At 43.4% G+C, this 12,917-nt stretch overlaps 2 protein-coding genes across 2 annotated transcripts; one reads left to right on the top strand and one right to left on the bottom strand.

Moving 5' to 3' along the window:
• Positions 1-1,702: 1,702 nt before the first annotated feature.
• On the bottom strand, positions 1,703-9,137 carry LOC115632463. Its single transcript, XM_030529623.1, has 5 exons — positions 7,290-9,137; positions 6,591-6,948; positions 5,091-5,522; positions 3,649-3,829; positions 1,703-2,722 (listed from the first exon to the last, which is right to left on the bottom strand). Exons 1-5 carry the CDS (start codon positions 8,383-8,385, stop codon positions 2,567-2,569), a joined length of 2,223 nt encoding a protein of 740 aa, XP_030385483.1. The 5' UTR covers positions 8,386-9,137; the 3' UTR covers positions 1,703-2,566.
• A 1,608-nt stretch (positions 9,138-10,745) lies between these two features.
• Positions 10,746-12,769, top strand: LOC115633017. The gene is made up of 2 exons (XM_030530340.1): positions 10,746-11,093; positions 11,831-12,769. Exons 1-2 carry the CDS (start codon positions 10,746-10,748, stop codon positions 12,767-12,769), a joined length of 1,287 nt encoding a protein of 428 aa, XP_030386200.1.
• The last annotated feature ends 148 nt before the right edge of the window (positions 12,770-12,917 follow it).

The raw sequence follows: 12,917 nt of genomic DNA on the forward strand, positions 1-12,917 counted from the left end.
GTACAGGGTATAAAAATTAGTATTGGGTTTTTGTCCATGCTTACAGAGGTGAATCAAAGCAACAGGAACAACAGCTTATGGCAGAACATGTTTCATGAATATGCAAATGTTGTGCGGTCTATAATTCTTATTCAGGATGCTACGAAATCGGAACGAAATTAATAAAAATAAATAATACAGCTCCTTGAAAACCATGCATGTATTTATTCTGCCAAACGAATTTTTCGATAAACATTTTGCAAGTGGTGTCTGATTTAAAACATACGCCAAGTAATTAAGGCAAATTTTTTATGAGAAATAGGTCTTAAGCTAGCCAATCCAAGCTCTGAATGGAGCTCGACAGTGTACTCGTATTATATGTGTTTATGTCGCGTAACACCACACCCCATGGGTTCGTAACTTTGCTGTCTAAAAACTTACCATATGGTACATTACAGAAAGTGCTTATGCATACAAAGTATGTATTTCACCACACCAACAAAGACACAAACCAGTGAGCAGCAAAACTCTCCAAGTTATGCTTCACAAATAACTGAATTATTTGGCCATTTATAACTTTAGTTTAATTTTTTTTTTTAAATTGGATATACCAAAAAAACTAGGAAGAAAGAGTACCAGTGCATCAGCAATAGAAATAAGTAACAGTCTTGGCACTAAAGTTACGGTCTCAAATATACCGTATCAGCATAAATTTAAATTAAAAGTACATTATGTATTAATAGAATTTAAAGAATTCAAATGTTTCAAATATGCAAGAAAAAATTAAAAACGTGAATTACATAAATCAATGCACGAGTATGTTTTAATGAACGGTAGTAAGCAGCATTACTCAAAACTCCTTAGAAAACGTCGTTAAGGAGTTATTGATTTTGAATTAAACTTTATTTTACCTAAAATTGTACACACTATAATCAATCAATTAAATGGCACAAGTAGAAGATCCTGAAACGCAATGCTTTAGTTGTTCGATTGCCCAGAGGGATGCGTGATCGGAATTTTCTATTGCACTTGGCAAAAAAACAGATCATCTGACGTCGCTTTTGAAATGGAGTTATAAAGAAAAAGGCAAAACACACAGTCTCAGCTGTGCTTCCTTCGTCCTTGTTCTCTTGTCGCTTATTGTGTTTTTTAAATACTTTTAACATGATAAAAATAAAATTGCACATCTTTATAAAATGTTGCTACTAATTTTATTTTCAAAGCCAATGAAATATTACCAAACAAAAATGGTAACTTTCTTGCTTACCCGCATTCTTTCCTTTTTTAATATTTCAAAATTATAGACTGCTAAAAAAAATTTACGAAAATGTTATCGAAAACCGTTCGATTATTACCCTACTCTACTCTAGACCCACATTGTCTCAAAAAGCATTTTCTGAAAATATCTTATATCCTGCAATCTAATGTCAAATGTCAGTTCACAGGAACTTAGGGTAATTGTCCAATAAGTAAATAAACATGGTTTTTTTGCTTCTTTTTTTACAGTTTTTATTTGCATTTATATTTTATATACAATTTTACAATGTTCGGTTGTCGTTTCTATAGCTCGTTCGTCAAATCAGTTTATTTATTTCATTTATCTTTATTGCATTGTTTCTTTGGAGTTATTTAAATGTCATTGGCATTGGAAATTTTTAGCAAGCACATGGAAGGATTATACACAAATATCCTGAAAATTAGAAAGGCAAACGAAAGCACGTGGTTTCTCTTCCAATACGTTCATATAATATTCGATTATTTATTTTATGCAATTTATATTTGCATTTATAGTTGCTATTTATGTACAATTTTTGCTGTATGTATGTATGTATGTATATTAAATACCTCGCGCATCCTGCAAGTTGACTTCTGTGTCGGTCTGGGAAATGAGGAAGCCGCTGTGTCCAGCTGTGGCAACGATTGCGATTCATGAATTGATTAAACAATGATTTCTTCTATACGATATGTGTACGAAAGTATTTCAATACATATGCAAAACTGCTATATATAATTCTCTATATATGTATGTGTTTTCATTTTCATATTTTGTATATACTTGTATGTATTATTTCTCGTATATATGCATTAGTAAATAGTAGGTACATTTAATCATATAGGTTTTCTCATGTATATATATATGTATCTATATCTGTATGTATATATATTTATTATGCACTACTCCTGGCGAGCATTTGGGTGCGTTTCGTGACACGCGCCCAACTCACTCACGCACACTAAGTGCGTCCTTAACAAACTAAATTTTGTTCTAGCGGCCTGTGAAGGGCATCAAAGCAATTGAAAAATTGCCGATGTTTAAACAATTTTAAAGCTTAATTCATTTAATTATTTAGTTGTACGTATAATTATATACAAAGACTATTCTTAATTATTGTAGGTTGGTTTTCTAGCCATTGTAACTTGTTTCGATTATATGTTAACAACGAGGCTCACACGCACACATATATAAAAAGCCGGGAACTCAACAACAGCGCTAAGAGCTCTACAGATATACATATAGTATAAGTACCTAGAAATACAGTGGCTGACATACATACTCGTATTTACAATTAGTCTGCTAAGCTTAAACTCAATTATTTGTCAATTGATATTTGCTGAGATCGACCAGATGCTCGTACAGCATATCCTCATTAGGCGTCATTCCGATCATTATCCATCCAGAGATAGCGGCAATGCTTCGCGTAACCGATAGGCTGCTCCAAACGCTCTGAACGCTGTTGCTCAGCTGTAAAGAATAAGATAATTAATGAGAATTATGCTGTCTGGGATATTATTTATTACATTTTTGTGCTTCCTTCTACAATTTTGAAACATCTACGAAGAATTCTCGTCAATTCAAAAAGAATTTGATTAGAATATACGAACTCAGAATTTGGATTTATTTTCAGTTAAATAGGCATAGGGGCAATACTTAATGGGTAGCACACTATTTATTAATTATTCCAATTCATACAACTGTATGAATTATTTAAAGTTTTGAAGTCTTTTCTTGCCTTGGAACGGATTTTACATTTACTTCAATGAACCCCTGAAATAAATTCCCGCCTGTCCAACCCTCTACTTCTTAACTTCGTTCGCTCTATGGTAAACCTCTCTTAACGTTATTCAAAAAAAATACAATTTTTAAAATAATACAAATATTTAAAAGATACAGTTTATTAAATTTACTTTCTTAGCCTAACATCTTTGAAGGATCCGGATCAACTCTCAAATCAATAATAAAATAGTTTAGTGACTCATAATACAAAGGGGTTCCTTATCCTTAACTTCGCATCCAAATAAACGCTTATTAACTTGTCGAAAAATATATGTAATATTTTTTTAAACTTTTGATGAAATCAAAATCTAAGTGCACAATCAACCCTAAAACAACTAGCCTTAGAGTTTTGAATAACCTGCTAAAGGCTCGAGAAACCTTTGCATACATCAGAAATTAATTTTCTATATATTTTATTGTTTTCCGAGCCTGAGTCTTCACAGTACGATTGAATTCTTCTTTGTATTTTAATTTCAATTACGAAGCATAACATCTGCATTGAATGCATCAGACTTTATTTTGATATTAACTATATTCCGAGCTTTGTCATTTAATATTTGACACGACATCTATTTTAATTAGGAAGCTCAAGAAAACACGGTCCAGATCCTTACCAGCTCCTGTTGCGTTAGAGTCAGATTTGCGTTGTTATTATTAAATAGGTACAGCTTTTCATCAATGGAATCGGAGCAGATTGTTAAGATTATTGTCGCTATATAGATCATGGTGATGATGAGCCAGCGAAAGGAAATCAATTCGCTGGCATTTGAAAAACTCCAACGGCAAATGTCCATCCTGCAGAAAGAGAAAGAGATGAAAGAAAACAACCACATTAAATGGCTTTCCCAGTTGACATTTATCTAAATAAATTTGAAATGGTAGTCGAACAAACATACACACATATAGTACTCGTACATATCTACTTGTACATGACTATTTGTTCAGCAGCGACGAAAGGTCAAAGGAGTTTCATTCTTGCAACATCCATGCCATTCAAAACATTGGAAGAAGGCAGCAAGCGGTTTATAAATCAGCGCACAGGATAAAGTCGTGAAAATGTCACAAACAAACAGTTTCACACTTGCAGGGAAAAGTGTGGGTGGGTGGATGGGTGGATGGATGGTTGCCTAGCTGAAGATACAGCTGGGAAATGCCAAGCCAAAACAGAGAACTGAAGCCAAGCGAACAGAACATCAGCTCGGATGGTCTGTCAGTGCGCCGCGAGCGCTTCCAGACGCCTACACACACACACACACACACACACAAAAGCACGCACACTACGATGCCGCAACTTTTAAAGGTCAAGAGTGCAAGCGGGCGGCAATAGTGTGGGCCGGCCAATAGGGCAGAGGGTATGCTCGTGTGGGTTGCGCTGCTGCGTCGCAATGCAAAAAGAGCAAAGTTTAAAGGCATTAAGATATTTGGCTGATGACGAAAAACCAACCACGCCAGGACACAAACAGCCAGGACAGCAAACAAATTTCGCTGCAAAAAGGTGGAAGGCGAGTGCTTGAGTGTGGGCGGGTCGGCGGCCCACTTGGCGCATTTGAAAAATTCGCATTTCTAATTAAAAATAGACAAGTACTCGTATGCTTTGCCACGATGCGTAAATACGAACAAAAGCAGGCCCAAGTATGGGCCTAATTATCATTCAAACCCAGCCTCACCCTCAGCGTGTTGCCATTGTCTAGGCCGCATTTCACAGGCCGTCTTTGTGTTTAACTAAGCACTTGTTTTCGCGCAAAGTGGGCGTGCCACTTGGTTTGCGTTCGGGCTTCAAGGGTTTCAGCATCGGGTTTGAGGGTCAGGCTAGCCCTAGTCGCTTGAGGTCAATGTGTTCCGACCTCCTGCCTGTCATATGCCTCGCTTTCGCTTGACTTTCACTTTCATGTTTAGTGGCGCTAACATCGAAGGTTGCCAGCCAACTAAATTGACTTGTAATTCGCTTTCATTAAGGACACATTCGCCAACAAGGTAATGGTCGAGTCCTTCGACTACACGGCATTCTAACTAACCAAATGTATATTACTACTAACGAGTATACACATCCACTTACCGATCGAATACCGACACCAGACAAATGATGGCCAAGCAGTAAAAGGTGTTCAGATAGATTTCCGCAAAAGCCGCATAGTCACTAATCAGCGCCAGCGTTTCGCCACCCGTTGTTCCTGGAAAGGGCGCTGCTGGTGCCGCACTTGACGTTTCCACGGCCGCGTTGCCATCGCCTAACTTCAGACCCAGATTAGCCGTTGATGCTGTGATGGTTGCTGTTGTTGGTGCTGATGCTGCTGCCACTGTTGCTATGGTCTCGCCAGCAAGACTCATATCCTTAATTACTTTTCCCCAGTCCATGGGATGGCTGCTCAGCACAAAGAGTAAATGGGCCAATGCTAGACCAGCTAGCAGGCCGTGGCATATATTTGAGATGAGCAGCCAAATTCGTTGAATTACGCAAGACAGTTGTATGTTGCTGGAGATCTCGTTGCTGCAACAACAATCGAGAATTCAAATAAAATTAGAACCTTTTTCTAGCAAGTCCTTGGATATTAGACTCCACGTTATTTTAGACTTTGAAACAAAAGTCACTAAATTTATGCGTGTGTGGTGGACGGATCATTAAAGATTTTTAAATTCGACCAGCTTATGAATCAATTAGAAATGTTTAAATGTTTTCTTTAATTTAGGAATTTGAACTTTACATGCTATACATTTGGTCCCCGAAATGGGGTGGCAGACAGATCTATTCTAGCGATTTTATTTTATGAAACTATAAACGTAGAGATCCGTTACATTGTATGTCCTGTTTACCTTTTCCGAAAGTCTAAACCATTATTAATTTATTTAATTTTTCTGATTATCATGAAAAGCATTATTAATTTTGTATAATGTTTCTAACGGGCTATAACCCTAAAAACAAATTTAACTAATTGCTCAACTCTATAGATATTTGCAATCATTCATTATTAGTCCCAAAAATATTTTCTTCTCCTATATTTGAATTGAATTTCTTAGTGTCAAATAAAGGCGTCAACTAATTGCTCAACTCTATAGATATTTGCAATCATTCATTATTAGCCCCAAAAATATTTTCTTCTCCTATATTTGAATTGAATTTCTTAGTGTCAGATAAAGGCGTCATGTTTTTCTTATAACAATCCATCAAGCTAGTTTTTTTGGGGGGCAGAGTTGACAATTTTGTCACCACCTTCACATTAATACCCTCAACACAACAGTCTGTCATTTGACAAATGCCTTGAGGTAGGGTCGAAAATAATAATAATTGTGCCAAAATATTCATGAACTGCACCCTCATTCCCGTTCTCTGCGTTGTTTATGATCCTATTTTGAACACGCAGCCTAGACAGCTCCACATCCTCCAGACTTGGTTCATTCGCGTTTCTAAAAATAACCAACTGTCGATAAGGCCGCCCACCGGCGTCCACACCGAACGTCTCCGCGACACGCAATAGCAGGATTACTCTCATATAAATTCACGTCACTCAATAGGAACAAACCCTCGCGCGTCTTACACCCCAAGACCCATTTCACTCACCGATTGAAGTCCGCGTCGAGCAGACAGCGCGTATCGCCGTAGCTGCCGCCCCCGCCGGAACGAAAGAGGCGACCAGCGCCACCCAGCTCCGCTGCGGTCATTCCATTGCCAACAATGCCGCCTCCATGTCCTCGCTGCGCTCCGGCGCCCACGAAGGAGCGTTTGTAGTAGCTGTGCTCCACTGGTCGATACCCTGATGACGTCTGCAGAAACATTTTGTCGATGTGCGCGGGCGCATCGTCCGTGGGCGAGACGACCGGTGTGAATGGGTTGTAGATCTCCTCGCCCTCAGCAGGCGCAATGTCGTCGGCCAGCTCCTTCAATATGGAGGATAGGCCACCAGCTGAGTACAGTTTACCTGCAGGCCCAAAAAGAGATATAACGGAGGGAAAGAGTGGGAAGCAGCAAGTTAGTAACGATGCAAGAGCAAGCTAGCAACTTTATTGAAAGTGCGCAGACGCGTCCTGTGTGGGATGAGAACCAGGGAGAAGTGAGGAGTGAGGAGGCGGAGGCGGGCGTGGGTAAGTAGGTAAAGCTTTTTCCTCAATGAACAAAAACAGCAGCAGTGCTGGAGGAGGGAGGTTGATGGAATGTGTGGTGTAGGTTGCAAGAGGAACTCACGAAAATACGTTGGTATTTTCAGAGACATGAAAGCATGGGCTAAGTGGGTGGGGTGGCATGGTAGCTACAGTTACTCACTGATAAGTTGGCCCCGCTTGTCCCGCTGCGATTTCGTCTTTCGATGCACACGTCGCTCATCATAGCTCTGATCGATTTCCAGTTCGCCGGACAACGAGGCGTCATTCATCTCGGAGCATTGTTTCAGGTAACGCATCAGCGTCTCATTGGCCTGACGCACTTCCATCTCGCCGGCAGCTATTAATTTGCGTTCCCGACGTCGTCGCGACTCCGATTTGCTGCGCTTCCTTCGCGGACTCTTGTCAAAGCTATTGCGAGAACGTAGCGAACGCTGAGCTGGACTAGCCTGCGGATCTGACAGCGATTGCTGTTTTCGTGAGGCACCCGTGCCGTTACCACCACCGCCTCCGCTACTAGCCGCGCCCACACTCAATGCCGACGGCGTGGGCGAACTCTGCTTCAACTCGCGATCCATATAGCCCAGTATACCGCGATGAAAGGACGAATCCGCCTCCAGTGAACGCAGCGCCGGCGACTGTGGTGAGTGTGTGCGTCGTGAGCGATGACCATGACCCGTCAGTGTGGCCGGCAGCTGCTGCAACGTTTCACGCAAGCTCATCGCATCCCCCGAAGAGTTACGACTGCCATCGCTCAGCTTTGCCGGCTGTGTGGGTGACTGCACCGCAGCCGCCCCCGCAACCTCCAGTTGCGTGGCATCGGGCGGTGGCTCATCGTCAGCGCCCAGGGAAGCGCTCTCCTCCAGCGTGTCCTGCGAGGGCGGTGCATGCCCATTGACCAGCACCACTGTCTGCTGTGATGTTTGACTGGGTGAGCCCACCATTTCTATGCTATCCGCCGAGCTCTGACGCTCATTCTCTTGTGAGTAGCGTGCACTGATGCGACCGACCCCCGCTGAAGCCACAACCGAGTTTGAGCCACTTCCATGGCTACTGCCATGTTCGTTAAGAGCGGCCGCATTGGCCGCACAACCCTCCTCGGCGGCATGCAGTTGCGCCTGATCGCTGGCAGTGGCTGCATTGCAGGCGGGTGGTGTGGTGGCAGCGGCCGCTTCCCGCTCCAAGCGACGTTGACGCGCCTCCGTGCGACGCTGGCGCTGATGCTGACGATGCACCTTCGGTTGCTGGCTGGTCTCCATGGCTGTGGCTGTGGCTGTGGCTATGTCCCTTAATTGCTTTACAGCCACGCTAGCTGGCCACGCTGCTTACTTAATTCAATTAGCCAAGGGTAGCCAATGTTATGTGCATATGTGGACGACGTGGCCCTGGCGCACTTGTTGTTGTTGTTGTTGTTATTGTTGTTGCTGTAGTGGTGTTGTCAGTGTTTTTGAGTCTGTGGGTGGTGTTGTGCCCTCAATCAGAGCTACATAGTCGTTGCATCCAGCTGGGCGACTTTTAACAGGTGGATTAGGCGCTGGCTGCTTTATCGAAATGTCGAGCTTCAAAGCAAAACTTGCAACATTTGCTCTTGTTCTTGTTGTTGTTTCTTTTGCTGTTTCTGTTGCTGTTGCTTAGCTGCAGCTTTTCAGCGTTGACGTTGACCCAAATAATCGAGCAACGAGTGCAGCACAAGCTTGGTCACTCACACACGCTCACACGCGCACACACACACAGATACACGCTCAGCTGCTCGACCTTTTTTAATGCCAACATTTTTGGCTGCATTTTTTCACACGCATTTCTCTATTTATTTCAACTCCCCCACACACTCACACATGTGCACACACAGAAACTCTTGATTTGGGTTGCACGGTCTTCACGGACTGCACTTGTTAAATAATTCAATGCCGTTGGCTCAATTACAAAGGAAGCAGCACGAACCAGAACAACAACAACAAAATGTACACACATATGCAATGAAATCACACTTATGTTGTCGATTCTTTTATTTTTATTATTGGCGACCGTGCTGTGTAAGCGACTTGCTGCTGCTGCTGCTGCTGCTGCTGCTTTCCTCGTTTGCCGTGTTGGTGTTTTGCACGCGTTCGCGGCTGCTAAGCGACTGACTTGGCCTGGCCAAGGCATAAAAGAAAATGCCTCGCTTGCCTTATTGAGCGCGTCTGCTGGCGGAGGTGGTGCTGGTGGTGCTGGTGGTTGTTGCTGCTGGCACACTGCTTCCTGCAACAGTAACGTCGATTGAGCTTTACAATGACGTCAGCAGTGTGTGGCATGTCTGAGCATGTTTTGCCCAACAGCAGCCGCCGTGCCACCCACACACACACACACACACACACACACACAGTCAGCTGCCACAACGGCAGGAGTGTGGTGTTAAGCCGCAGTTAGCAGCAGCAGGGAGGCAACATTATTGACAAATTCTATTTTTAGATGCCTATAATAAAAGCAAAAGGGAATTTTTGGATAACTCCTGCGCCCCAAACATGCAATCGCCCCTGCACTGAAAGAAATTATCGAGTGCCTAACAAAGTTCTTTATTTTCAAGCCACACAACAACTCATCACCATGAGTTGGCTCTCAGTTTATTTACAAGCCAAGCACTGCGAAGAAATGCAAACAGAATTTGGCAATTTTTTTTTGCTGTGTAACCCCACTCCTACTCCCCAAATTGCAGAAGAGCCACAAATACCAAGCAGCTGGCATGTTGTTTTTTTTTTCTCTTTTTTGCAACAGTCTAGTTGCGCCACCTACGCTCTCTCTGGTCTCTCACCCTAAAAGCTCTCTGTTGCTGCTGCACCCGCTCAGTTGATTATGGAATCAATAAATGCGTGGTAACGTCGCGTTTCGGTTGCCACTACTGCGCAACTTTTGTTCTGTACACACAGTTGATGACGTCAATCGAAAAAGCTCGCCTTAAATAATCAAAACAACAACGCCGTCGACGTGGAACAACACGTCGCTTGCAAATGCCGCACAAATGCCGGCAAAGGCACCATCAAAGCTCCACGACGACGAGCTCTGAGCTCACAGTCGCCGCCATTGAGCCATTACTGAAATGACAGAGAAAATTGTATTATCGTAAAATGTTGAGTCGGGCAGAGGCGTCCTCCAATTTGGACGGCTAGCTACCCCGCACAACAACGTGGCAGCCAATCCGCGTGACATCCGAGCGAGCCCTGCTGCGAAATCGACTCTGCAACCAGAGAGCACGTCACGACTGTGACGTCAGACTGACGTCAGCAGGCGGGCAAACTGCCAAATCAAGCAATGCGGCCAAAGGGCAAAAGCAGTGCTGTAGGTAGCAAGGAATGCCAAAAGCGTTGAATGCCACAGGACTCAACCTACATACATACATTGTTGCTGCGGCCATGTGAGAGGTAGAGGCATGAAAATTTCCAGAAATTCGCTCAACCGTATCGATGAAATATGCAACTATTGGTGTACTGTTAAATGCAGCTAAAGCTTTAATGGAACATTGACAACCCTGCCAAAGCTTTGTCACCGATCGTTGCCCATGGCAACACAACTTTGTTGTATCAATGGACGACAGCCTTTCAATAATAACATCATCATTGTCGGCACCAGGTAGAACTCAAAAAATATGCCCGTGCTACAGGCACCGGCGGAATATTTGGAGTCCTCTCCAGACCAATCACTGCAACCGGAATGGCAACCAATACCTCTAGTACTGGCCCCGCCAGGACCAGCTGCTTTGGCGCAGGTGCAAGCACGTCCGCCCGAAGGCCGCCTTAACCTTGGCCGGCAACAGCAGCCACAGCCCCAGCCACAACCGACTACTCGTAATAATCGACGAGCACTACTGCGCAATAACTCGTTCGATCGGGATTTGGCTTTAAATGAGGAATCCCAACACTTGCCAGCCTTTGTGCACTTGTTACCTGTTGTCCTACCCGTCCAGGGCCCAGAGCCAACACTCGATGAGCTCCTGGTGAGTAACTGTGCACGCTCGATATCTCCTACCCGACCCGATTGCTGCAATTTGTTTTAAGTCTGAGGACCAAGTTTTTAGGCTCCATTAAGTATTTTAAACCGGTTATACTAGTATTTGTAAAATACGATTATGGTGTGATTAGGCCCCTTAAGAGTTCCTATATGTGAGCAAAAATAACCTTAGCACTCTTTTAGCATTTGAAAAACTTAACTTACTTTAAAGTAATCGAAAGAGCTCTCTTAAAGGCACTCTTAGGTTAAACTGTCAGTTCACCTTATAATTTATCCCCAAGCCACGGCTTAGTGCTGTTGTCTGTTAGATCTAATGTGTCGTTGAAGAAAAAACTAAATAGGTTTTTTGTGTAAAAGTGCCCTTATCCGGTAGAACCTGGATTAATATTAAAACCAGATCGGTGAAAAGCACTGCTTCAACATCCAGATTTTAGAAATGTTAATTATCGAATTTCTTTAGCTTGAAAGAACTCATGTTCTACCAACCATTTTTCTGTCTACTTTGGAAAAAAAGGATTATTTTTTTGGAGAAATACAATTTACTAATTACAGTAAAAGCAGTCTCATATTTTCCACAAAGTTTTAAACATGTATCAAGAAAGGACTAGCATTTTATAGCATTTCCCTAATACAGACATTTATAAACACAGACCAATTACTTATCCCGAAGGAGTACTCGTAACGGCAGAGCTGTAATTATTTATTTGCATTACCTTTCCACAGCGTCGCGTAACGCAACGCAATGATTTGGAAAATGTGGAAACTGTGCGCCTACGCGTCATTTCCTACACCCTCAGCCTATCGCGTCTTTCCCTATTCTTACCCCGCCTCCAGCAGCTTGACTTGAGCGGCAGCGTTTTAAGCTCTCTGCGAGATCTCGGCTACGGACTGCTTCATCTGACACAGCTGAATGTCAGCAACTGTGGGCTGAATAGCTTTGATGGCACTAGTGGTCTGCCGGCCATACGCACTCTCATTGCTGATGGTAATATGATCCAACGCGTGGGACCTTTGTCAGAGTTGTCCCAACTGCAACGCCTAAGTGCGCGGAATAATCGCATCAGTGAGCTGGGCCTGCTCTCCTTCCTGGGCATGTGCCCGCAGCTGATGGACGTGGAATTACGAGGCAACCCTGTCTGTCGTCTGCCCTTGTATCGTGCTACCCTTCGACGAAGTGTTCCAACTCTGACGCAGCTCGACGGCCAGCCTTTGGATATGAATAGCCCGACCAATGTGGTGTCCAATGAGTCGCCACCCGCAGCTACGAACGAAACTGAGGAAGAATCTTCGCTATCCAGTGATCTGTCCTCGGACATGGAGTCCATAGGACGTTATCGCCCGGCGACGGCATCACACCATAGCGACAGCGGAGCCACTGAGAATTTGCGACCGTCATCGGCAGCCGTGCTCGTCTCTCTGAGTGCCGGCGTGCACCGTCAAGCCTCCACAACCACAACACCAGTTGCTGGGTCTGTCTTGGGACTGGTCAGACAGCGTCGTCGTCGCAGCGGCCTCGCTTGGGTTAGTTCTTCCAGTTCCAGCTCATCGTATGCCTCCATGGGCTCAACACATGCACCCTCGATAAGCTCGTGCTCTTCCAACAGCAGCCTTGATGCACATTCCACAGCCTACACATTCAATGCGCGAGGCACTTTTGACTAGAGCTGTGCACTTTCTTTGAATCGAATTTGAAATAAACTTGTAGATGTACTGATGTAGAAACAACAAAAAACTTTAAACTTTTTCTGAATCATCACCTAGATACTAAGGGTAGCAACGAAATATATTCTATATATTCTACAAATTTATT

The sequence above is a fragment of the Scaptodrosophila lebanonensis genome, unplaced genomic scaffold, assembly GCF_003285725.1.
Source record: "Scaptodrosophila lebanonensis strain 11010-0011.00,11010-0021.00 unplaced genomic scaffold, SlebRS2 tig00001415-arrow-pilon, whole genome shotgun sequence".
In the NCBI taxonomy this organism is placed as follows: Eukaryota; Metazoa; Arthropoda; class Insecta; order Diptera; family Drosophilidae; genus Scaptodrosophila; species Scaptodrosophila lebanonensis.

Coding starts and splice junctions, on each gene's coding strand:
- LOC115632463 (XM_030529623.1), bottom strand. CDS start 8,385: ATGGAGACCAGCCAGCAACCGAAGGTGCATCGTCAGCATCAGCGCCAG. Junction 6,949..7,289: donor CAAGCGGGGCCAACTTATCA/GTGAGTAACTGT, acceptor TTGGGCCTGCAG/GTAAACTGTACTCAGCTGGT. Junction 5,523..6,590: donor CTCGACGCGGACTTCAATCG/GTGAGTGAAATG, acceptor TTGTTGTTGCAG/CAACGAGATCTCCAGCAACA.
- LOC115633017 (XM_030530340.1), top strand. CDS start 10,746: ATGCCCGTGCTACAGGCACCGGCGGAATATTTGGAGTCCTCTCCAGAC. Junction 11,094..11,830: donor CAACACTCGATGAGCTCCTG/GTGAGTAACTGT, acceptor ACCTTTCCACAG/CGTCGCGTAACGCAACGCAA.